Source organism: Malaclemys terrapin, chromosome 7 (assembly GCF_027887155.1).
Source record: "Malaclemys terrapin pileata isolate rMalTer1 chromosome 7, rMalTer1.hap1, whole genome shotgun sequence".
NCBI classification, from domain to species: Eukaryota; Metazoa; Chordata; order Testudines; family Emydidae; genus Malaclemys; species Malaclemys terrapin.
Genome location: NC_071511.1, coordinates 114,961,753 through 114,989,266, shown reverse-complemented (window position 1 = coordinate 114,989,266; position 27,514 = coordinate 114,961,753). Strand labels below are relative to the sequence as shown.

General features: G+C 39.5%; 1 protein-coding gene across 8 annotated transcripts in view; it reads left to right on the top strand.

Moving 5' to 3' along the window:
- Nucleotides 1-27,514, top strand: part of ATRNL1 (attractin like 1) — a 991,165-nt gene that overhangs the window by 380,286 nt on the left and 583,365 nt on the right. For all 8 annotated transcript variants that reach the window (XR_008445623.1, XM_054034053.1, XM_054034052.1 and 5 more), the window contains one exon: nt 14,451-14,544. Coding sequence is in view for 7 of the 8 variants with exons in the window: in XM_054034053.1 (XP_053890028.1) it covers nt 14,451-14,544 (94 nt within the window). In the remaining variant the exon portion in view is untranslated. The remainder of the gene's footprint in view (nt 1-14,450; nt 14,545-27,514) is intronic.

Sequence of the window (27,514 nt, the reverse complement as noted above, 5' to 3'; positions counted from 1 at the left end):
CTGTTTATTTACAAAGAATGTACACAAAGTCCTGTTTCCCAGAATGCAGTAGGAATAAACAGCAGACACTTTCCTTGCTCACAATTTCCAAGTCTTCCTTTACAGCTACTCTGGTGCCCCAAGGAGCTCTGTCTCTCAAGGCCACGCTTAGGACTACATCTCTGACTTTCTGATAGATTTCGGGTTGCTTTCACACAAACACACAAGCTGCAATCAATCAGGGCCCCAGCACCTGAATTTGCAATCCGTTACAAGGGAAACTCCTTAGCCCGCGTGGCTTAGCTGCTGAATATCTTTGCATGTGGCCTAGTGCCTTTGGTGGTACCTTTTTCCAGTTATCTTACTCCATGAAGGAACTTAAGTGTTTCTTCAATTTTGCTTAAATGAAAGGTAGCTATAACACACCAACCAACTTTCATGAGGTCTGTGATTGCTTATAGAGCAAAGATGGCAGCCATTAACACCATACAGCATAATACCATGTTGTATAGTTAGCTGTTCAGATAGTTAGGCTTTAATTTTGCTTTGATCAACAGATCCCTAAAGAAGACACAGGAAGTGAATTTTCACTGTGATGTACAGGGACTTGCTGTCAGCTTCCTTCATGAGTTTACCTTTCAGTATTCAGAAAACTGTTGAAAAATTCAGCTTTTAGAATAGCAGGTAAAAAGTTTGTCAACTGGTGGAATGAGAATTCCCAGAAAACTGTTAGTATAATTTCTATATGATCACAGTTGTCTTTGAACCTTATGTGAATATTTAAAGATTGATAATTTTACATTCTAGTACATCAAAATGTGGAAATTATGTTACGTGCCTAAGAATGATACCTCATCCTAATATGAATATAATAAACAGCAGCCATATTTTGTGCCTCTTAATGTGCCTCATGAAGATGGTTTGCTGCTTTTATTACATTTTATTCCAGTGGGAGGATTAGTTAAATTATGCAAGATATTTCTTCCACTTGGGGCTTGTTTTCTGAATAGTTATTGAATGGTTTAAAGTGTTCTGCTTTTCATATGGTCATATATAATTCTGCAGCTGTCACTGATATAATTTAGGTTAAAATATATTAATATATTTTAAAGAGAGCAAAAATTGTTTTTAGAACACAGGGCATTTTGACCAAGATTTTCAAGAGTATAGTGATTTGAAGTGCCTCAATGATTTGAAAGTCTTTAAGGGGGCCTGATTTTCAAAAAAAAGTGCCAAGCACCTGCCCTCTGAAAAGCAGACTCATTAATATCCCTCAGTTTGAACATCCAAAATCTGAGGTACTCAAAATCATTACTCACTGTTGTAAATCTTCGCCTCTCCTTTAAAATAACAAAACTGCTCCCGTGCCTCAGGTTTTATTGATATATTGTACATTACTTCAGAATGATTTGATGCACCTTTGGCCATATCTAAAAAGGTTTTCTCTTTCTGTCACTATTAATCAAAAGTTTTGTTTTAATGGACTAGGCCTCTTCAGAAAAAGCCAGTCTAAGACTGATTTAAATTACGGTATACATATTTTTGAATGTGGTAAACCTTTATATTTTAAAAGAATATTTTTCTTCAAATGCTTGTATACCTGATCTCTGAAAAAAGAAGAAAAAATGAGTTCTTGTTTTTGTGTGTGTTCAGTCTCAGCTTTGGAAATTTAGGGTCCAATCCTGTGATGTGTACTGAGTTCTCAAAACCACAGCACCTTGCAGAATTGGGCTTTAACATAACTTCTTAGTCATAACATGAAAGGCACTGATTAAAATGTATTAAAAAAACCCACAGATGATGTAAAAAATTGAAGTATACAAGATGCTATGCTAGTCTCACAACAAGTGTTCCCGAACAATGTGTGTGTTCAGTGTTTTCATACAGACATGATTACAGTACATATCTATTTTCTGGTTTAGGTTCTTTGTGCTGCTTAATGCGGATAGCATAAAGCCCTGTGATACAGTAGTTCATGAGGGCTCATGAAGTTTTTTGATTTGACATGGTACAATGTAATGGGGGAGGAATAGCTCAGTGGTTTGAGCATTGGCCTGCTAAACCCAGGGTTGTGAGTTCAATCCTTGAAGGCGCCACTTAGGGATCTGGGGCAAAATCAGTACTTGGTCCTGCTATTAAGGCAGGGGGCTGGACTTGATGACCTATCAATGTCCCTTCCAGTTCTAGGAGATAGGATATCTCCATTAATTTATTTATTTATATCCAGAATGTGGTATTTACAGAGTACTGTTTCTTGAAATAAAGCAAGAGCAAACCATGTCAAGAGTTTAATAATTTTATGTTAGTACGAAAAACTCACACACAGCAAAATCTCTTTTAATTGCTGGAGAATGTGTTGAGTTCAGCCAAGACAGGATTAAGTATATTCTGACTTTTACATTTGTCTTTTATGTTGCATTTTCATTAGCCAGTTGTATGACTAATTTATTTAATATTCTGATGCATGCCACCATTTTATTCACCTTTGCAAGCCCTTTTTATAATACTAGTACAGGGGTCGGCAACGTTTGGCACGCGGCTCGCCAGGGTAAGCACCCTAGTGGGCCGGGCCAGTTTTATTTACCTGCTGACGCGGCAGGTTCGGCCGATCGCGGCCCCCACTGGCCACGGTTCGCTGTCCCGGGCCAATGGGGGCGGCGGGAAGCCGCGGCCAGCACATCCCTCGCCCACGCCGCTTCTCGCTGCCCCCATTGGCCTGGGACAGCGAACTGCGGCCAGTGGGGGCCACGATCGGCCGAACCTGACGCGTCAGCAGGTAAATAAAACTGGCCCGGCCCGCCAGGGTGCTTACCCTGGCGAGCCGTGTGCCAAACGTTGCCGACCCCTGTACTAGTAACCAATGATTAAAGACCGATTAAGCTTGACTATTTTAGAGGGATTATTTTCAATAGAAGGTAAAAAGTTACCTGTTCAAAAGTTCAATGGTAAGGATGCAAAGTTATTTTAAAAAAGTGATAAAATGCAGACATTCAGGGACTAAATTCTGTTCCAAGCTACCCCTGTGTAAAAATGGGGTAAGAGTCAGTATATTGCTTTAAATTGAGAGGATCTCTCTAGGATTATGCTGATGTAACTGAGAATAGAATTTTATTACTATAGCAAGAAGTCAGCTACTTTCTCATCTTGTTTGCCTTGTTAAATGTGTAGCTTAATATATTTTTGTGTTATTTAAAAAATAGTCTTGGGGCATGGGGCACTAGGAAAGTTAAGGTGAATCAATGAAAAGAATGAAGTCAAGGTGCATAAATTCAGGCACATTAAAGCCCCATGTGGATGCTTTCATTCAGAACTAAAGTGGTCTTAGTTTACTGTAATTTAAGCCACTTTGATAGAGGAATTCTCCTTGGAGGAGGATTAACTATGACCTGCTTTCTCATGAGAGAGAGCATCCACATGGGGACTTAACGCACACCTGTAGTTTATTTGCCTTAACTTTTTTGAATGTTCCCATGTAGGCAAGGCCTAAATCTTCAGAATGTGTATCATTGCTGAGTCCATAAAGCTAGTCCACTAGTACATTTCTTGACTCTTTTTAACTATGTGACTGTAACATTGTTTTTAGGGAAAAGTAATTGCCCAAATGTAACTATATGTGCATTCAGATGACCCCAAAAGGCTTAGAAAATGACACATACAATGAAGTAAATAGGATTTTGGAGGTGACAGAATTCACACCTTTGTTTGGTGAATATTAAAGACTTTAGATGGACTCCTTTATGCATACCACTCATTTCTGTGTGGAGATGGTGAGAGGCAGCTACTTCCACAGCACAACCCCATCACATATTATTATTTTGTGTTGGGATAAAGCCCCAAAACTCCAGTCAAGTTTGGGTAATGTACAAATAGGGAGGGGTGATTTGGGACTCTGCCTCTAAGTACTTTTAATCTAATTTGAAAGAAGACACAAGTGATTGTGACAACCAAAAGGAGGAAAAGTAGTGAGAGAGGATGAGGTAAAAGAAAAGAAAATGACACAATTGCATGCATTGCATAACTTGATGGTTCCAAATGCCATTGTTGATGTTACAACGGAAGTGGGGGTTGAGAAGGTATTTAAAGGAAGACCGGACAGAAGCCTTACAAATTAATTAAAGCAGGGTTTTACATTCACAGTCTTTCTGTTCCTCCCAGTCCTGTGGAAAATATGGCAGACTTGATGCATCTAAGTGTCATATGTAATATATATGCATGCATCCTTGCTATCTTTCAGTAGTGCCCAGATACATTAGACAGCTCATGTCTCCAATATTTTATATGGCTATTGTCTCTTATATTCCAAATATTAACAAACTACACCTCTATTTAATAGCACTATCATATATTTTATTTATTCTTTAAAGGAAATCTGTATAGAAGTTGTACTTGCAGTGTATTTTAAAAGAATTATCCGCATGTGTGGCCATTGGTTTAATAATTTTGGAAGTAAACAAAAAAAATTAGTTAAAGTATCCTTTATCGGGAACCCATTTTGAGAGACAGTTCCCTCTTGCAGCTATACTTCAGGGTGGGCCATCAGGGGGAAGCAAATGCATTTTAAATCCATTTGTCTAAAATGTGTACTTCATGAAAATGTTGGTGGTTATTCTGTTGTCAGCATCAGCAACTGCATTTATATGCTGAGCTAGCAACTCAGAAACAATCGCACTGTTGACTTATTTAATACATTTTATAAAATGGTAATTTTACAGCATGAATTTACTGTACTGGATTATACTGTATTGAAATAATCTTTCTGTTCCACTTGAAATCTACATGTTGTACACAGCAACATGAACTGAGTTATTACTAAACTTGCCCACATGCCATTTTAAAAATGGAATAGAAATAGTCAAGGTTAGTTTTTTACTTTTGTTTAAGGATTTTTTTTTGTGTTGGTTGTAATGAAAAAAAAAATACAGATATTTGGCAACAACATTTTAATGTATTTGAAACAAGCTTATTATAGTGACCCTACTGAAATGTCTCTTGCATTTTACTGATGTGTATACAATATTGTTAAGTATTTATGATAAGTGTTTAAACTAACCAGTATATGCTTAACATAAATTGATGTTTGACAGAAGGAATCCAACTCTTTCATTGCTGGAGATACACATACTATTGTGCTATCTTTCAATGCTACTTGTCTTAAAGAAAATTGCTGAAATATTTCAGTTTAGGAAGATAGTACAGCAAAGTTTAATGACAGAGGAAATAGATATCCGTTAGACCAGACTACAGTGTCAAAAGATTCTCCAAGAAGGGTTGCCCATACTATCTCTGTGGACTGTCATCGAAACAACAGTGACATGGAGCAGTTTCTAGAAACTTCATATGACTAGCTGAATAAATGCGGTTCCCCCCCTGATTTATGCAAATCCCTGCATTCTGACTGAGGGGGTCTGATTTGCATAAACTCTGTTTGGTTATTACTTCATAACTGTAAAGTGAATATTATATATACTTATTTTGGCTGCTTTACAGCAAGAGGCTAGGCAGCTCTTGGATGCACAGAAGTCAATGGATATTGAATGCTATCATCGTGTTTATGATTTGCTCAGCTTGTTGCAGGCACAAGGCTTTAATCATGGGGTTTTGAAAGTCTCCATATTTAGAATTTTCCATGAACAAAAATGGCTACCTCAACTTCTCACTCCCTTCAGTTGATGAAGCAGAAGGATCCTACATTTTACATAGAATTGCTCCAAACCGAACACAATGTCTTATAAAACTGCTAAAAGTTTGTTTTGTTAATTAAAAAATAACTTTCAGTTGCTCCATTCCCTTTCCCCTTGTCAGACACGATCAGGGCTCTATCCCACCCAAAGTGCTTACATGTTCCTATAGACAAACCAGACTTTTACTATGATACTGTATTGCTGCATCAAGTTCACCATCATTGGTATTTCTGGTGATGCTCTTTCAGCCTGGAGATAAAGGGAAAAGTACTTGAGAGCCTAATCTTTTTAGCAACAAGATGAAATTTGGGTGAAAATGACCATGAAATGACAGATTTAATGATTCTAAGGAAGGTAAGGACTAAGGAGTGAGACCATGCACATGTTTGGGCAGGATTTTGTAATATGAAATAAATTCAGACAGAATTTTATGCCACAGTATCTTAACAATTATAGTTTTATTTGAATTTGTATATTTAAAATCTGTATACTAGAGTTTGACAGAAAATAGTCAAATTAATTTTAATAGATTGACACTTTGAGAAATCCAGGCATTGGCATCAAGATTTCCCTTGTTTCGTGAATTGCAAACATGAGCAGGGGGACATCAGGCTATTACTAGATTATTTTGCTTAAAAGCAAGATTCTGAAATCCCCTCCAAAAACAGGCATTTATTTTAAGCCTTACAGTCAGAAAATATCAACACTGTGTGGTTTATGAAATGGGAAATGTCAGACTTATGTTTACCCCATAGGTATGAGGGAGACATGATATACTATCAATCCCTGTGATATCCTAAGGATATGATTATCCCATTGGAAACACTTCCCCTAGAATTAACTTACCACTGTTATATAAAATCTGTGTTGTTGGGGATGTGGATTTTTAGTATTGGAAGACAATGCTGGCTGTTTCAGTCAGTCCATTTGGTTTATAGAGATTCGTCTGAGCACAGGTCAAAGTAAGAGGAAAAAGAGTGTATATGTAATTTTTATTTGAATGAAATTTAGTAACAGTAGTAATACTTCAAGAATATGAATATGCACTAGTCATGTTGTAATGTTAGGGTAAAATTAGGGCTTTTTAGCTATTCCCTGCAGTGTACGTAAGGGAGGATTGAGTATGAGCAGCAACTCCTGAAGTCATTGTGCTTGAAGTGTAAGTATGTGGGAGCACTGGAGAAATACACATAGCAGCAGCAACTGGTATACCCTTTTAGAAGGTACAACGTGTGCTCTTTCATGGCAGTCTAGCACCATTGTCCAATGTGCAGTCATCCAATAGGGAGTCTAGAACCACCCTCAGTACTAGCCTTCGATGGTACTACCATCCTGGAAGCATGGGAATCCTCAGAAAGACTGAGGTCATTACTTGCCTCTAGACTTATGTGTATGTTTTCAGTAATGAAAAATCTGGGTTTAGTAAGGCTGATCCACCTATCACAGGACAGCCTATGAGAAATCATATTGACTTCGGATTTCAAAATTCATTTAAAAGAAAAGCAGCAAAGTGGGAAGGCTTTGGTTAATTTGGCACATCAATATCCGACTAATTGGTGCTTTTATTCCTAATCCTCCAATCATCCTTTAAATAATTTACATTTTTTAAGTATATAGGTAGGGTTTTCAAAAGCATTCAGTATTGGTCTACCTGTGCTCTTAGTGAAGTCGGTGGGAGTTTTACCATTGACTTCAATGGGAGTAGGGTCAGACCAACTCTGTGTACTTTAGAAAATTGTATCCTTTATTGTCTCCATTGGAAAACACAGGTTACTTCCATCAACACCAATGCAATCAGCTTGGTTTCAGTAGCCTTGCAAGAAAAAAGTGTTATGGCAAAAGTGTGGTGTGTCTCTGCACAGAATCAGTTTATTTAATTTAAAGTATGTATGTGTCTCAGCTGCTGTGGTGAGGCTGCAGGAGGATTATTTTCTTGCTCTCTGTTACTTATCCAAATCCATTAGGAACAGTGTTTTCATTTTTTTCCTCCCCATGTTGTCTTTACCGAACAGGTGTGGTGGTTGTGTTTTGGTTTTCTGTTTGGTCTGTTTGTGTGTGTTTCCTCCGCTAAGGTTAGACTAATAATCACCGTTTCCTCTGCTCCCCTAAATCATCCTCATCCATATCAATAACTGGAATAGCATTATCTAAAGCATAATTGTGACAGAGAACAAATTGCAATCAGCATAGCATTGAGGCCACTGACACACTGAAGATACCTGAGGGCAGTGACAAGGCAAAATATCCATTGTGAACCAAATCATGGATGCACGTGACCATGGCTATCAAAAGTCCATTCTGAGGTACAAGGGGACTAGAGGAGGGCACATCAAACAAAGGGCACAGAAACCGAGTCTAGGCAGAAGCTAAAGTACATGGATAGTGGTAGAAGATGGAACTAGCCTAAATGGTTGTGGTTCCAATGGGGAGCTCCCTAGCTAACCCCTGTCAGGAAGGATCAGATCTAGCGTTCTAGGGGAAGCCAGTCAGGCATGAGAACTTGGTCTCTGAATAGGATCATGTCTCAAGTGGCCAGAAGAACTAGAGAATTCCATCCTGCCTCTCACTAGGGAGGTGAAACTCAAACATCATTTTCTAGTAAAATGATATCATCAGAGAAGCAGAATTGCAGGTATGCAATTATCCCTTCTTGTCTTTTCCAGTACAAAAGCTGAGAATTAAGGACAGGCATATATTTAGTGGCTCACTGTCATTATTAATAATGCTACCATTTGAGATTCTGTGACTGTTGGACTTGCTTAATAATCACTTACTATGAAATCGAGCATTTAAGATTTAGGTTTCAGTAAATTAAACAGTAAACATAGTTTATATTATAAGCTTATTATTTCTTTTGCATTTGTCAAAATCAGACAAGTGGAAAAAATAAACAGACTCACAAAGATAATGAAGTATAATATATGTTTTTATCTAAATGTGCTATAATAACATGGCACTATTGCCACTGCATTTATATGTTAACACTTAAGCATGTTCCAGTAGCATCAGAAATGTGTTTTGGCGTTAGTTATTCACCATATACACATGTACAGTTCTAGCATAAATTTGCATAGTTGTTTAGTTGTTCTAAAATGATTTTGGTTTCTGTAACTGGCAGAAATACCCTCACAAATCTGAGATTAAAAAACAAACAAAAAAAACCTCTCGAGCGCTGCACCGCCAAACAAAACCCCCCCCAAAAACACCGCGAGCACCCCCCACCACCCCAACATTGGCCGCCCCTTCTAAGGTGCCGCCCCAAGCACGTGCTTGGTCGGCTGGTGCCTGGAGCCGGCCCTGGTTTTAGAGATTCCTGTAAACTTTTCCCCAAATCTTCAGGCCGCTATCAGCCTCCTCTACTGCAAAAGAAATGCAATCCAGCAGTTTACGTTGAGGACTGTGCATAGTTATTGCAATTTGCATGTGCATATCTGGTATTTGCTAATTTAATTACTTCTTTTGTGGGCCATCTACATAATTTGAATCTTTGACTGACCTTCAGTACCGTGGGACAGACCTCTACCAGTAAAAAGAAGAGCAACTAGAGGGGGATGTAGCAAATATTTAGCAAGTACGTTACTAGCTCGCTTACTTAGAGGAAACTGCTCTTGGTTGTCTGAGATCTGCTGGAGTTAAATCTCTTTTTCATGTGCCACTTTTTTAACAATCTCCATGTAGATTGTTAGTAGGATTTTAACCTGGAACCTTCACCACCGCAGCACAGACTCTACCACTAAGACTAAAGGAGCAACTCTATTACCTCATACTAGCAATAGGTTGTTATCCCCTCATTGACCAGCTACAAGATGGAGTAGCTAATTTTGAAAATGTGACTGTGAATGCACAGGAAGAACATTTAGGTAATGGCTACAGCGGTGCCGCTGTAAGGGTTCTAGTGAAGCCATTCTAAGCCGATGGGATAAAGCTCTCCTGTTGATTAATTAATCCACCCCCAACGAGCGGCAGCAGCTAAGTCAGCGGGAGAAGCTGTTTCAGCCAGTCCATTTGGTTTATAGAGATTCATACATAAGTGGTACTGTAGACATTGCATCAGTGTAAAGAACATAGTGTCTGGTTTTTTGCCTCACTAAATTAAATCTTTTTAACTAAAAGAAATTGTACTACTAGTGAAGAATTTTTTGTTGTTGATTTTTTTCATATGCAATGAGCAGCTTCGATGCTAGAGAAATTCCATGTATTTGTGTCATAAATTAACTTTTAGATGGTTTCAGATTCGTTGTATGTACATAAATTGGCAGTTTTTGAACATTAACCAGAATGCAGCCTATTAGTTGCTCTGCAGCTTATGTGCTCTCTTATAATGGAGCATCACTGTTACGAACTATTAACTGATAAGGCACAATAAGCACAGTACGCTGCTAGGAATATACTGTATACATATTCATTTGTTTCTTCCTGCTATTATAGCAATGATTTACATAGTGAAAATTAACATTTGAAAAGAGGCCTTTCCTGCTAAAAGTACTTAAACAATCATTCTATTGACAAAGAATGGGGTACTTGAGAGAATACAGGGAAACATTATAACCTGTTACAGAGCAATATGTCTTCAGTGAACTTTTATTGTGCCGAGTCAAGATCATAGCAAAATTTAACATTCAGTGGGAATTGCAGGTATCACTTGGAGCTATGGTGGTTATGTCTTATTTTGAAGAAGAAAAAAATATTTTCTTATCGCCACATACTTTGTAAAAATTTCTGCTGTTAGTTGCAACCACAGATTTTACAGTGTAGGTGACATTTTGTGTCAGTTGAAATAATCAGATTTCGTTTATTGATGAAATGCTGTTCATTGCTTCCTTATGCATTTTATTCCATTTATTTACTGTGTTCCAAGGGATAAAGTAAGGGGGAAATGACAGGTTAGAAAGTGCATTCTCTGCTAAAAGTGTCCGGAACAGCTCCACTCCTCTTCCTTGTTTGTGAGAACAGCAGTCCACGTTGTGAGAGCTCTTTCTTCATGCTTCAGTTTTCTTTAACCATTGTGTCTTCATCTAGCACTTTGTCACATGGATTAAAAGATGGTCTCATGATCATTAATTGTATTGCCATCTTAATTTAACTAACAGTTGGACAAATTATTGACAAGCATGTGAATGCCCTATTATATTCTTGAGCTATGTAAATTGTGCTGAGATGACCATAGTCATTGGAGCTGAGACTTCCACATAAAGCATCATGTAGAGGAATAAAATAATATTAGTAATGGTGTAAAAAGCCAGTGCTTCTAACCAGATATGTACCTTTATTTATTACATATTGTAATGGAGACCGTTTCATTTCCATGCAAATATGTATTGCCTATGATTTAGCAGGATATTTCAGAAAGGAAGGATCACTGATATTTTCATCTCAGTTCTTTCATTAACTTGTATGAAAGAGAGCACTTTCCAACTGGCAAGTTGCTATTTGCATTGGTGACTAAAATAAAAAATTAGATTAACAGTCAAATCTTATTTAATTTGTTCACATTTATAAAACCTGGCACTTGAAGTTGTTAATAAGGACATCTTCCTGCCTGAATGGTGGTGTCGACCACACTTCTCATACTTATCCCTGAGGTCAGGAGATTAATAACATCCTATTTTGATTTTAGAGAGGGGTTTCCTCCTCCTCCTCTTCCCCCAAAATGAAATATTACAAAGCTTGTGAGGGAGAATTTCTGCTGTTTTAACCTGTTCCCAGCATCCTTTTTCCCCAAACTAAATGCCTTTATTATTGTGGTGTTGCCCTTGAGTGTGGCATCTGTCATAGGTTCGGTCAAGTGCCCTCTCTTGGCCACTCATTAGACTGCAGTGGGATGATCCGACCACTGGATCTCAGAATATTTTAAGCCTCTGGAGTCTGAAGAGAATCCAGGACTGTCTCAGTCTTGGGGTCCCTAGACACATTCTCAGGGTTCAGACTCACTGTGGCACCCCTGCCTGAGAGCTTAGACCACATAGCCTCCTGCCAAGCACCTAGAACTAGTGCTCACTCCTCAGACTCCTCTGTAGTTTAAACATAACCTTTCCCAGAATTCCACTGAAAGTGTGAGCTTTGGGATTACCTCGTCAGTGGCCATGTGGTAGGTATAATGCATGTAAGGGAAATATACTTTGCACAGGTTCTACAGCTCTTTCTATAATAGCACCACAAGTACACAGATTTTTACAAAAATAATAATTTCTACATGCATTTTCATGCTTCAGTTACCTCACCACTCCAGAGCATCTTTGGGCTTGGGGTCAAAGTCCTCTAGGGCCATACAGAGATCTTGTATTGTAGTGCATAGCTTGGATTTTGAAACATGGAGCTTTTTCTCCTCAGCTCACTTTCTTTGACTTTGGCTGTCCATTCCTTCCCCTTTCCTGCCTAAAAGTTCTGTGTATCTCTCTATGTGAGTGTTCCCCTGACCTACCCAGCCTCTGTGGTTTTTTAAAGGCTAGTATCAACACCTTGATATCTTTGTTCTGCATTTGGGATTTTCCACTCTCCAGACAAAGCTCCGCTGCTCCTGAGGTTGGGTATAACCAGCTTCAGCCAACCTCCTTAGCGCACCCACTGCAAGGTACTTAGCTCTGAATAACCTGTCATTGAGTTCTAACAGTCCACACTTGTACATAGTGTGGTAGAGGTATGACACAACTCTGCCATATTACGATCAATACACAAATGGGAGGGATAGCTCAGTGGTTTCAGCATTGGCCTGCTAAACCCAGGATTGTGAGTTCAATCCTTAAGGGGGCCATTTAGGGATCGGGGGGGAAAAAACAAAACAAAAACCCCTGTCAGGGACAGTACTTGGTGAAGGCAGGGGACTGGACTCAATGATCTTTCAAGGTCCCTTCCAGTTCTATGAGATTGGTATATCTCCATACTCATTATACACCAATTTTCATAGTAACCATGTCATAATCTCTCATAGAATTTATAAGCTGTACAGACTGATCCCCAAAATTGTCACAGCATTCAAGTCAAATTTGGCCACAGACAGTGTGTCTTTAATCCCCTGATCCTGCAAAATTTATGTACATGCTTAATTCTGCTCAATTGATTACAGTTAAATATGTGTACATTTCGCAGGATCCAGACCTTAAATTGTAAATTGACTCTTCAAAGGCATTTTAATTTTAACTGTATTTATCACTGTAGCTTTGGGTTATGTTCTTTGTACCGAACACTGAGATTTTCTCTTCCCTCTCCTGAACTGTGTTATTCTCTTTCCATCCCTGCTTGCACCATTTTTATTAAAGCTCATCTACTATGGTCACACCTTCACCAATGTCAAGCCATTGTGGGCTCTCCTCTTACTCACTTTTCAAATGGAGCTCAGCTATTTCAGCCAAGTTCACCTCATCCTACCCCAAGCTGAAGTCAGCTCTTTTTGCTTCCTCTTGCTTTCTTTCAGATGGTCTGCTAACTGGAGATGAATGGGGTAAACATTGGCAAAGGCTTCTTTGAAATAGCAGATGTGCTATCCTTCAAACACATGGACATTTCTGTTGTATGAATTGTATATTATGTAAAGTACATTTTATGTGTCATAGTTTGAGATCCAATTGTCTAATACACTAATACTGTTCTTTTATGTGTTGGTTTAAGGGGGACATATGGTGTCTGGGTAGGTGTTATAGGGCACTGTCACAGGAATGAGTTTTCTATGTTGTTCCTTATCTACAGAATAGGATCATTAAAACTCCCTCCCTCCACCAACAAGAAAAATAGCACTTCTATAATAGGATTGTAAAGTGGCAAATAAACTTTTATTACATGTAGGTCACCATTTAGTATTATATCCATGCTCATGAAGAAAAAGACGATGCATAACATCTTTTATTTTGGTTGTAATTAAAACTTCTGTGACAGCAGATTCTGATCTCTAGATAGGTTCAGAATTATTGAGGTGTGTTCAAGGAGAGTTTTAAGCATATTATGAATATTGCTAGATGGTTGTCTTGTCTTGTACATGCTAATGCATTCCTATGGGACTATACCACTCTGCACTAGGTTACTAAGAGGCAATTCCATTGTCTGCAGATATTTCAGTATCTTTAATCACAATCAGAAAGGGTGGGTAGGCAGGATTCAGTCTGCCTAAGGCTGTGCTCTTTGACATCCTATTGAGACCTTACATTGGCTTATCACATACCTCGTAATGAAATTCTGACATCCTCTGTACCACCTTACTTCACCTGCAGGGGCATTTAAAGGCAGAAGAGCTCTTTGTAGTTTTGCCTCTAGAATGTTCTTGTTTTGGACCATAGAAATGGTATTGTATCAAATTAGCCCCTTGTCAAATGTAACTGATTTACAACTTTAACTGGTATGGATACATTGTATGTGTCTTTTATTAGAAACTGGACAAAATTCTGGTCCCATTCAAGTCAGTGGGAGTTTTGCCATTGTCTTCAATAGTTCAGGATTATACTTTGTATACGTAAGGATTATTTTTGTTAATATTTAGTAATATATTTGCCATACTGTATACAAAGTCACATTAAAATGATAGACCGTACTGACTTCTCTGAAACCTTTACTATTTATGTCAATAATCTTTAGATAAAATCTCCCTAAAGGCACATTCAGACTATTGAGTTCCCAACACTGCTGAATATAAATTAAACGATCATATTAGTGATATTAAAGGGGTTCATGATGGAAATACTAATACTTTAACTACACCACCTCTGTAATGCATTTAGGATATAATATTAATATCCATAAAAATATGTTTAGTCATAAAGTATGATATAGACATTTAAATCTCTTTCCTCTTTGATTTTATAGCTTGCACATGCAGTGGACATGCAAATATTTGTCACATGCAAACAGGAAAATGTTTTTGTGCAACTAAAGGAATCAAAGGAGACCAGTGTCAACTGTGAGTACAATTGACTGTAGCCTGAATTTATTTTAATTTATGCCTAAAGGAGAATTAATTTTGTATTTTTCCATTTCCTTTTTTGCTGTGAAGTGATCTCTAAATGTATTCTCTGCTTAATCTGGTCACCCTGTACATCTACATTCCTTAGAAAAAGGGAAGTTAGTTTCTCGTTTTAAAGAATAACTTCATAAATATTAATAATATTATGCAGCCACTATAGCTTTTATAGTATCCTATAAAAGGAGATGGCTGGAGAATTATCAGTAGCCTTGTGCTGTTTTATGTGCAATTGGATTCAAAGTCCAAAATATCTGTGGTGCTAGGAGCTATATTAGGTATATTTGTCACGTATCTTTAGGTCAGAAACTATAGTAATTAGATTTTTAGAGTTTCAGAAACATTTTAAGGTGGACAATTCTTCAGACATTTCATCCACGTAATTAAATATTGAACAAAAGGAGTACATAGGCCTTTCGCTTTGGAAAGTGCAGTTAGCATTCTAGCATTCATTTTTATACTGGGAATCAGTTGGATAGCTCATTGTTGAATAGGTCTTTAACATTTAAAGAAGCGCAACTCTGACTGGTCCACCGTGCTTGCTGAAATAAAATACAAATTATGCTAAGTAGTTTTTTCTACAGCATGACTAAGATTCTCCTTTACTCAAAAAGGTCATACCCAGTCTCTCTTTCAATTCATGTGTTTCTTAGTTTTTGAGAGTTATTGTGAGTTATAGAGCTTTTGTTAAAGGAATATTAAAAATAAATGATGCCATATTTCTAACCGGGTCAGATTTATTCCAGATTCATTCTTCTCCCAGTTTTAATTTTCAGGAAATTAGCATCGTGTCCCAATGGTAATTTGCAGTTGTTTTCCTTGCAGAAAACAGAAATGCTAAAGGGTAAATAGAAACTGTTACGGAATTATAATAGTCTTCCTCTATTTTCGTGAAAACTAATCTGTATATTTTAGCTATTTATAGCATGCCACTTGCCATAATATATAGACATTGCTGTTCATAACCATCTTGTCTGCAGAAGTTAGTTGTTCTTATGGCTTACAAGTAGTACACATCAAAGGTTATGGGACAACATGTTTTTCTGCAGGATTATATTGCGAATATAGTTTACCTGGGAAACATGCTAGATTCAATTGGTGACAACATTTAACAAATTAGAAGTCCTTCACTTGGTCATTGGAGTTACTGTATCAGTATCCAGCAGTTTTTCACAATGAAGACTCTGTGATCCACATTTGCTCAGGGGAGGTGAAAATAAACCTTCCTCTATCTGAGCTGGAAGAAATTGTGATCAGCTTATTTCACTGGAAGCCAGTCTTTACATGGATTGCAGTGATACTAAAATTTTACTCCAGGAAATGATCCAACGGTGAGTGCGTTATTAATATAAATGTGTGCATAGATAAACAGGGAGCCTTATACTAAAAGTAGAGTATACTTAAGAAAAGGTAGTTAATTGTTTTTCTTGTAGTCAGACACCTCAATCATATTGTGTTATTAAATATAATTATTTATTAGTATAGAGTCCATATGCCACAGTCAAGATTGGTACCTAATTGTGCTAGAAGCTGTAAAATATGGAGCAGGTGAGTGTTTCTGTCTTGAAGCACTTACAGCCTAGGTTAAGAGAACCTCGGTGCGAGAAGAAAGAAGAAGGAAGTTGTGTGAGATTAGACAAGGGTCACAGTAATCAGAGCATGAGATCACATAGACTAACAGCTATCAAACTGATATCTAATACAGGTTGAACCTCTCTAGTCTGGCACCTTGGGGACCTGATCGGTGCTGAACCAGAGAATTTGCCGAACCACAAGAGGTCAATACTGTAGTGAGTGGGTCTCTTTATTTTTATCTCGCCAAGGCGAATAAACAGAACAACACTTGCAACGCCGCCTAGCCAAGGTTTACTGGCTCTCTTCATAACAAAGTGTTAGTGTTGTTATACAATTTTATTGTATTGGCACAAGGAAATAAGTAGATAAAGCATGAAAAACAAAAAATAAAATCATGCTGGACCAGAGAGTGCTGTACTAGAGAGGTTCACCCTGTATATCATGTATTTATCACCAGTGATATTAGAGTTCCTAATGACTACTGACCTAGTAATTATCAAAAAGATATGCTAATAGAATCTACGCCTTCCTGATGCAAAAACTCAAGGTACTTAATGTGCTACATTAAGATATTTGCTATACCACTTCTTCATTTTAAGCTGTCATTCTTCTTTGTGCATTTCTATTGTTGGGATAGTACTCTCTATCAGTGAACTTGTGGAACCTTCTTCAAATACATGTCCATTTTGGGATGCACTCTCCCAGCCATCTGAGTTCTCTCGTCACTATCTGAGAAAGCAGTGCTGTGTCCATTGATTTCCTAACTCTAGTAGGTTTTGTTAGCTCTATATAGTTATAATTTTTGTTTTGAAGTTTAGTATTAATAGTATAGATAGTATAGCATATCATCATTCAGTGATATTCATAGCTGATATTAGTTAGCCCTTCCCATCAGCCAGAGACTTATTAGATCTCTTGCCAAAGGCATCTGGCTCACGCTCATAGCAGTACCCAGCAGGGCAGGTAAAGATGAATCCTGTTCAAAGCAGTGCACAGAGTTTGTCCATCAATTGGCATTAATGGAGGTTGCACAGCGAAATCCCTATGCACCACTTTAATAGTTTAGCGGTGAGTGTTGCATGAATGAACATATGGTGCTCTGGGGCATGTGCACTAGCCCTTATTTGCCCAATAGTCTCAAAACTACATTATATGAAAGGAACGCTAGTTACACTTAAAGTTATACAAGTCAATCAAACTACAAGTCAGAATGTCATATTCATATTGTCAACCATAGTAGTGACTTCTAAATGGAATAACCCATATGTTGAATGTTAATATAAACTGAGTAGATTATGTTACAAACATACTATGGCTTGAAGTTTCTATTCCTGTCAAAGCCAGGAAAAATTGGATTTTTAAAAATTGTTATAAAAGAGACATGACACACATTCAGAGTATAGTACAGAATTTTTAACTAGAATTTAAGAATTATTTGAAATAATTTTAGAATGTTGTAAGTTATATGTATATTCTTCACAACTATTCTGTGAACCTTGAACCATACACAGTCTGAACACTACTATCTTTAGCTCTGGATATAATTTTTTCCCCCCACTTGTTGGGTAGGCCATGGTGAAGTTTCAGCAGCAAGGGGATTTTCATGAAAATTTCTAACTCTAGTGTGACAGTTAGATTTATATTTTTTCTCAAGCCCTACTGATTAGAAAGCCATAGCTTCAGGGCTCTGTTATTCCCCTCTCCCATCCCATAAGTATATGTGATGTGCAGTGAACACCATCCTCTAGGAACAAGGGTTTTAGGAAATCAGAACTGTACAAAACTAATTAATTTAAAATGAGAGACTGTAGCAATCTATAGAGAAAAGTACTTAGTCCTTTCAGGACAACCACCCTTTTCTTTTTTGGCAGACTGATTTTTCTAGTCTAAAAATAAAATTAATGTAGTTTGGCCTTCTTTAAAAAAATAAAACAAAGTATTTTCTGTTTTTTTCAGGATTGTATTGTTGTGTAACCCACTAGAGCAGGGGTTCTCAAACTGGGGGTTGTGAGGTTATTACCTAGGGGGTTGCAAGCTGTCAGCTGCACTGGAGTGTGTGTTACAGGTCTCCCTCTGTGTCCATTTGCAAAGAAAATGAGTTATGGCTCCCAGTTATAAAGTCTTGGCACTTAGGTTCAAGCTGTAGCATCTCATGCTTTTAGCAGAAGCTCCTTGGTTGAGTCCTGGGTGTATTGGCTAAGAGGGTGGCTGTCAGATAAGTGGGGGCTTATCCAGGATTTGAGCCATACTGGGCATCAGGCACTTGGGACCAGCATTCTTTGAGCAGAGGATGTATGTAACCAACTGGTGAGTGTGTGTTACAGGTCCAGTCCTCAGAGGATATACATTATTATAAGTCTCAGCTACAGAACCTTTGCTCTTTAGATTGAGCTATAGCAGTTTATGCCTTTAGCTCTGAAAGTCCCAGGTTCAGTCTGCAAAGTGTCAGCCAAGGGGGTGGCCATCACAGTTGAATAACACAGAATTGTTTTACTGAATCAGCAATGCACAGTGGTGCTTTAAAATGGAATATGTACTGCCAGGTATTTTAGAGCTAACATTTACATTTTGTTTAAAATATATATTTTATAGAATTAAAAATGTCTTAATGATATTTTGTTTTTAAAATTGTGAAAAAATGTATTTTTTGGTTTGGCTTTAAGCATGCAGTTTCTTCCCCCTAACCGCTGCAGCATTTTATTAATGCATGGAAACTATGCTACTAGATGAAACTGACTGGTTTGCTTTCATTGTTCAAGGTGACTGGATTGAAAAACATAAAACAAACAATATAAATGATGAAAAATAAATTAATATTTATTTAACATTTCCTTTGTTTCAATAATGTAATATGCTATTAATAAGTCAGGAGAGAGAGATATTAATACATGACCCTATGCAACCTGAGCTAAAAGACCCAGCTCTTCGCCAAGGCTGTAGCAGGCTCTTCCACCACTAACAGGGAACAGAGTGCCACACTGAGCTGGCATGGCTTACGTAAGCATTACAAAACCAAAACAAGGAAACAATCTCTCTGAAGTACTTATATGTCCTCCATTACCATAGCATCTGAGCGTCTCACAATTTTTACTTTGTGGGGTAGGGAAGCAATAATATCCCCATTTACAGATGTGGAATGGAGGCTAAGTGGCTTGCCAATGGTCACATAGGAAATCTGTGAGAGAACTGAACCCAGGTCTTGCAGATCCCAAGTTAACGATCTAATTCTGCTGGACCATCCTTCCTGTACACATGAAACAAACCTCTGCCCCAAAATATCACTGAGTATGGTGTGACGGGTTAGATCACAGAAACTCCCTTGGGAGCTGCCACCTAATGTACCAAGACTACTTTTATTCCTGTTTTCCCTGCCAGCTCAGGACTCCAGCACCCTGTCTTGCTGAGCCAGACACTCCCATCTGCTCCAACACAGACCCAGGGTCTGAATCACTTGCCCCAAAGCTGCAAGTTTACCCAAAAACAGCTCACAAAAGTGTTCTTGTCTTTAGCACTCAGATGCCCAACTCCCAATGGGGTCTAAACCAAATAAATCCGTTTTACCCTGCATAAAGCTTATGCAGGGCAAACTCATAAATTGTTCGCCCTCTATAACAATGATAGAGAGATATGCACAGTTGTTTGCTCCCCCAGGTATTAATACATACTCTGAGTTAATGACTAAAAAGTGATTTTATTAAATACAGAAAGTAGGATTTCAGTGGTTCCAAGTAGTAACAGACAGAACAAAGTAAGTCACCAAGCAAAATAAAATAAAATGCGCAAATCTATGTCTAATCAAACTAAATACAGATAAGTTCCTCACCAGTTCCAGAGTGCTCCCTTTTACAGGCTAATCTCCTTTTAGCCTGGGTCCAGCAATCACTCACACCCCCTGTAGTTACTGTCCTTTGTTCCAGTTTCCTTCCTGTATCCTGGGGGGTTGGAGAGGCTCCTTCTTAAAATGGAGGGGTCTCCCAGAGGTTTAAATAGAGACTCTCTTGTGTGTGGAGACCCCCCTCCTCTCTCCTATGCAAAGTCCAGCTCCAAGATGGAGTTTTGGAGTCACCTGGGCAAGTCACATGTCCCTGCATGACTCAGTCTTTACAGGCTGAAGCCATCGTCCACATGGTATCTTGAATGTCTCCAGGAAGACTTCTTATGTGGCTTGGAGCATTCCACGATGCATTGTTCCCCAAGTGCTTCCTGATTAGGTACTTAACCTTGCGAATTCCTTCCTAAAGAAACTGACCAAATGCCTCACAAAGCTTACTTAGAAACCAAGCAAGTATACAGCCCATATTCTTAACCTCAAGTAGAAAATGATATATGTGTACAAATAGGATGAATAGATATAGAGAACCATAACCTTTACGCAGATATGTTACATGACAGAGGCAGCACAAAACATATTCCAGTTATGTCATACATACATGTATAAGCACCCTTCCCCCCATAAAGCCTTATGGGGTACATTGTCACATATGGCTTATTGTGTTGCACTTAAAACAGATCCATATCTAATGTTTTAAAACATTTTACAGTCTAACGTGTGCATATTTCAGAAGTATAATGTTGCTGTTGCTAAGAGAAGACATTACAAGAGCACATGCAGTGATGTCTACAGTTAATGTTGCCCCACACTTTCCATTATAAGACCTTGGTTTTAGTTGTTGAACTGTGCCAATAGTTTGATTTGCCTCCATGTAGCTCTGGTGCCTCCATGCTTGGAGCCGAAACTTGAAATTTGGCAGTGGGGTCGCTGTGGTGTCAGGGATGTGCCTTTCGCCATCCCTCAAAAATCGGCCTCATTTTGGCTGAATTATGAGCCTCTGAAAATCTCAGTTCACATGCGCTCAGTAGAGAATTAGTAGAGTTTGGTGGCTAATTCTGCTGAAGATTACAACTCTATGGGTGTGCTCCATCCCAAGGCTAAAGGGACTGTGAGCAAGACTTTTCCCTGCCATTGCTTCTGTCAGCTGTCAGAAAGCGGCTGTGTTGCTGGGCACAAGAACTGGGAGCAGGAAGACTCTCTCTCTCTCTCTCTCTCATGCTCTCAGTGCTCCTGCAGCACAGGCAAGTTAGGCAAGTAGGAGAAGGAGGAAGTCAATTTGACAGAAATACTGAGGTGTGAGGGAGTGGGGAGACAAAGCTGAGGTGTGGAAATGGAACAAGACTGGTGATGGACAGGCAGTCTTAATTCTGGCATATCTGCATTTTTGAATGCAAGACTTTGCAACTTCAGTGTTTCATTAACGTAGCTTTGGGTGTGTAATTCTAGTAAGGGTGAATATAACAGAACGGACACGCTTCTTATGTAAAGAAATACATTATTAACCATTTAAAAGCCATTAAATATCCATACAGTTCATTTGTGTGCTGTCATATTAGTTCCATGGAGACAAGCACTGTTGTTGTATTTGTAGAGAAGTAACTTTAGATATCAAAATACAAATGATCGATATAGAACAGCTATAAGAAGGCTATTTAAGTAATACAGGAATCAGTATATAGACTGAAGTAGACATTTATTGATAGCATTCTGCTGTGTTCCTGATCTTAAATAGTAATAAGACCTCAAAGATCCCTTCAAAGATTAAAAAATACCCTACAAAAACTTGTGGTTTAACCCCTCTAAATAATAGATAAAGACAGGACAAAATTTTACTTAAGACTCTAGGCCAAATTCACCACTTCATTGACTTTACTATAGCTTTGTCCACTTATGCCTGAGTAAATTTGTCCTTCTGTGTCTCCTGTCAAAGTTGTGTGTTGTGGAAACAGGAAATGGCAATCATCTAACAATATCACTTTAATAAGAACACAAGAACGGCCGTACTGGGTCAGACCAAAGGTCTCCATCTAGCCCAATATCCTGTCTACCGATAGTGGCTAATGCTAGATGCCCCAGAGGTAGTGAACCTAACAGGCAATGTTCAAGTGATCTCTCTCCTGCCATCCATCTCCACCCTCTGACAAACAGAGGCTAGGGACACCATTCCTTACCTTAATAGGAAATTCCTCTATGAAAGAGAAGAATAAAGGAAACTGAGAGATGCATAATTTAATAAAACAGCTTCTTCTAGTCAAGCAGCTTTTTTTGTTTCCTGGTAGAGGATAGAATCAATTTAATACTAGTTACTATGGTGATCGGTGTAATGCTGAAATGAATGTAAGTTAATAAATGTAATATAGATTAATATTTTGTGTACCAAAGAACAGTATCTTTTTGTTTTTTTTCCTCTTAAGACTTTCCTTTTTTGTTACTTTGCTGTTGAGGGTATTGAGTTCTGTTGTTGATGATTTGACATAAGGCAACTGCTTCCTATTCTCTCCCTCTCCCTTCTTAGCACAGTCCTGGGACTTTCTTTGTTAATCGAAAACTCGCTGTCCTCTGAGATGGCCCTCGATTTTGCTCTATAAGCTAGCTAAAGATAGTTCTATGGAGATTTCCAGCTAACAATGGAAGTGAGAGGAACACTTAAAAAAAACAAGTTCTTTATTTTCTAAACGAGTGATACTTAGACCTCAATGGCTCAGAAGCCAAATTAGCAGTCAGCATTACCCAGAAGAGCCACAATAGTGTGACTTAATTGTTTGATTTACTAGAGTACTATATATTCATATTTAAACAGTATGACAGGAGAAATTGTGTGTGTGTGTGTGTGTGTGTGTGTGTGTGTGTGTATGTAAACACTTTTCAGTGTCCTAGAGCCCAGGTCCCAGCCTGATCTCAAATGTGTACACCACTGTTAAAAAGCCCTTTAGCCCTAGCCCTGCAAGCTTGAGTCAGCTGGCAGGGGCCAGCTATAGGTTTTTAATTGCAGTGTAGGCATTCTCAGAGTCACAGCTAAATACAAGGCGGAACAGATTGCTTACCATAAGTAGTTAACAGACATTTCAAGGGACCATGCAAGTCAAAGTGGCCCGTTAACATCTCTACAGTCATTGCAGGAAGGGGAGGAGGGGAGATTTAGATTGTTGTAATAAGCTATAAATCTAGTGTCTCTATTCGGTCCATGGTTTTTAGTGTCTAGCAAATTTATGAGTTTAAGCTCCCAGGCTTGTCTTTTGAAGGTATTTTGCAGGTTTCCTTTGAGAATGAGGAATGGAAAATCAGATATAGAGTGATCACTTTGTGAAAAATTTCAGGTTTCAAAGCAATATTGTGTTTTTGTCTTTTATCCTTTTTTTCTGTGTGAGTTCAGTCAAGAGCGTAGTGATTGTCTCATTTCACCCGCATAGTTATTGTTGGAGCATTTAGTGCACTGAATGATACACATGTTGTGATAGGCATGTGTAGGACCCATGGATCTTGAAAGGTTAATGGGCCACACCTTGAATGATCCGTTGAAATGTGTGTTAACGACTTATGCTAAGCAATCTGTTCCACCTCCTGTTTAACTGTGACATTTTCCAGACCTAAAGAAGAGCTCTGTGCAAGCTTGAAAGATTGTGTCTCACTAACAGAAGTTGATCTAATAAGACATTATTTCACCCACCTTATCTCAAATCCTGGGACCAACACGACTGCAACACTACACATGATACTGTTTAACGTACCTCTAACCCAGGGGTGGGCAAACTATGGCTTGCGGGCTGGATCAGGCCCCTCAGGGCTTTGGATCCAGCCCAAGGGACTGCCCCCCATGGTGCTGCAGGCCCCACACTGATCTCCACGGTGCTGCAGGCACCACGCCTCTGCGGCTCCCCGGGGGGGGGGGGGGGGGGGGGGTGAGGAGAGGGCTCCGTGTGTTGCTCTTGTCTGCAGGCACTGCCCCCCCCCACAGCTCCCATTGGCCGGAAACAGGGAACCGCAGCCAATGGGAGCATCGGGGGGGGGGGTACCTGGAGGCGCAGCAAGGGCAGCACAGACGGAGCCCTCTGCCCCCTCTCCCCCAGGGGCTGCAGCACTTCCTGGAGCGGCATGGGGCCGGGGACAGGGCAGGCAGGGAGCCTGCTCTGGCCCTGGTGCGCGCCGCTGCCACCTCAGAGCCCGAAGACCTCCCAGCCCCCAACTCCCTGCCCTAAGCCTCCTGCCTGCACCTCGCACCCCTCCTGTACCCCAACTCCCTGCCCTGAGCCCCCTCGTACACTCCCGCACCCCTCCTGCACCCCAACCCCCTGCCCTGAGCCCTCTCATACCCACCGCACCCCTCCTCTGCCCCAATCCCTTGCCCTGAGCCCCTTCCTGCACACTGCACCCCCTCCCACACTCCACACTCCCTCCTGCACCCCAGTCTCCTGCCCCAGCCCTGCATACAATTTCCCCACCCAGATGTGGCCCTCGGCCCAAAATGTTTGCTCACCCCTGCTCTAACCATTGTATTATTCTGTCTTTCTGTAGACTTCCCCTCCTTTCTTCTTTGTACTGTATAGAGAATATAATTTGTAAAGTTTACAAAGCCTTTTGGGATTCTTTGGCATGAAAGGCACTTTGTAAATGTAAAGTAACACTACTTTTCTTAAGCAATGTAAAAAGTGTTTCAAATCCTAAAATGTACATTTTATGTGGAAAACACAAGATCCATTCTTTAGTGAAAGTGAACTGGAGTTTAAAATGTCTTCTGCTATTTCGAGAAAGCAGTGTTCTCATAAAGGGGAAAAAATGGTGGTAAGGGAGCAAATGAAAATATTTAGACAATAATTTTGTGTGCCAGTACTTAAATGCAGGGAAGTTGAGAGAATGCCTGAGGTATATCAAGAATTGTTTTATAACTGATGTTTTAAATATGTAGTTAAAATACTGATGGAAAACCAATCTGTAAACATGTCACAGAACCAAAATAATTCAGAGTTATGGCAAACCTGTTTAACTTCAGTTATATCCTCCTTGTGACTAGGAACTGACTCTTTGGGGAACTGGATCCAGTTTGTTCATCTTAGATGATTTGAAATATAAGAAATATATCTAAGTAGGAATGAATTCTGACTGCTATCTGAACACTGCATTTTAAAAATTACTATAGACTATAAACTGCCCACAAGTAGAAGCCATCTTGTTAAACATGAGATCATGTGTTTGACACTGTCAGTGAGGTAGCCTGCTATGAGAGCCTGAATTCAGTTCCATCTTGCTTTAGTGCTACTCTGCAATCCTCGAAAGAATCCCCAAAAATACTAATGAAGTATTTTGTTAAAATACTATATAATAAATGTTTTTGATACGTGTTTAACCAACATTAAACAGCATAACAATTGATATACAACCACTTCGACAGGACTCCTTCACTCAGTGCTACAAGTGACATCACCTATTTTAGCAAAATGTCCACTGCCAAAAGTTAGCTCAAAAATGGCAGATGTACAGTAACTCCTCGCTTAACGTTGTAGTTATGTTCCTGAAAAATGCTACTTTAAGCGAAACGGTGTTAAGTGAATCCAATTTCCCCATAAGAATTAATGTAAATAGGGGTGGGTTAGGTTCCAGGGAAATTTTTTTCGCCAGACAAAAGACTATATATATATAGATAGATCGATAGATATAGATACACACATACACACACACACACACACACACACACACACACACACACACTATAAGTTTTAAATAGTTTAATACTGTACACAGCAATGATGATTGTAAAGCTTGGTTGAGGTGGTGAAGTCAGAGGATGGAAGAGGGTGGGATATTTCCCAGAGAATGCCTTACTGCTAAATGATGAACTAGCACTTGGCTGAGCCCTCAAGAGTTAACACATTGTTGTTAATGTAGTCTCACATACAAGGCAGCACAAATTGAGGGAGGGGAGACAGCATAGCAGAGAGAGACAGAGAAACACACCGTGTGTGTGAGAGAGAGAGAGAGACACGCATTGCCCCTTTAAGTACGCTGACCCCACTCTAAGTACACTACCCTTTTAAGTAGATCAGCAAGTTGAGACAACAGCTGCTGCTAGCAAGCTCCCTCCATCCTGAACTCTGTCGTGTCACCCCTCCCCCGCTCTGTGTGGAGATGGGGTAAAGGACGGGGGGCAGGAGCGGGGCATGGGGACACCCTGACATTAGCACACCTCTTCCTCCGCCCCTGCACAGCAAGCAGGAGGCTCCCGGGAGCAGCTCCAAGACAGAGGGCAGGAGCAGCACACGGCAATGGGGGGAGGGACAGCTGAACTGCCGGCAATTGATAGCCTGCTGGGCGGCTGCCGCACAGGGAAATTAGGGGAACTGATGGGGGGCTGCTGGTCCACCCTGGTTCCAAGCCCCCACCAGCTAGCTCCAATGGGCTGCTCTTCCTGCAAGCAATGGACAAAGCAGGCGGCTGCCAAACAACGTTATAAGGTAGCATTGCGTAAATTTAAACGAGCACGTTCTCTAATTGATCAGTAACGTAACAACATTAACTGGGACAACTTTAAGTGAGGAGTTACTATAATTTTTTTTATTTCAGTTTCCTCCTGGTGTAATGTGCCTTCTACTTTTCAGATTTTCCTATTGATTTTAAAACAAAAAAAAAATACGAATTAATGTTTTATAAACCTGGGGGGAAAGAATTTTCAGCACAGTACAGAAATTTAAAGCATTCCTAAATCAGTAGACTGAGCAAAATGGGAGCAATGCATTTTTCAGGGGGTGATTATTGTTAAGATTGACAGCTCAGAATATTACTCACTTTACAAGTGTATTACGTTGTAGAATGATTCTCTTAATGGAGCAAAGTCAGCTTGCTGCAGTCTGTACAACATCTATGGCAGATAATTCCACCTATGTCCAAAAGGCTGATAAATGTTATCAGGTGCCCTTGTCAGACTTTCAATGTCTGTACACTCATCCAGGTCCTGGGTCACTGGTTGTGACAGCTGCACACAAAAGATCTAGGCAGCAGGGATGCAGAATTACACCTAAGGAGAAGGAACCTAAGTGCCTGGACTTGTTTGGAAAGAAATGGTTTATTTTTGACAAACAAGAGCCATAAGCAAATACTCGACAGAATAATTGGGAGTTGTGATGGGGTATCTACCCCACATAGGGCTTGAACAGGAAATTAGACCAATTGACCTTATAGGCTGTACCTGGAGAAGAGCCAGGGACTGATAGGGCCTAATGGCTGATGAAGCCCAAGTGGGGGAGGTGTTACCCGGGGTTTCTGAAGCCAAAGCTCTTGGTAACTTTTACTCTTAGCAAGGTGGTGGCAGGAAATAAATCAGTGGAGGCGAGGCTGTCTGACCAATTGTGCTGTTTGTGCCATCCATCTAAGAGTGCTTTCACTTAAAGCATTACTTTATTTAGTCTCCAGCAGTTACACGTGTCTGCAACAGGTTAGTAAAACACCCCAAAAAATCCCAGATTCATATTTACCTGGGGTCTGGAGAGGGTCTCAAGTGGATAACTGAAAAAA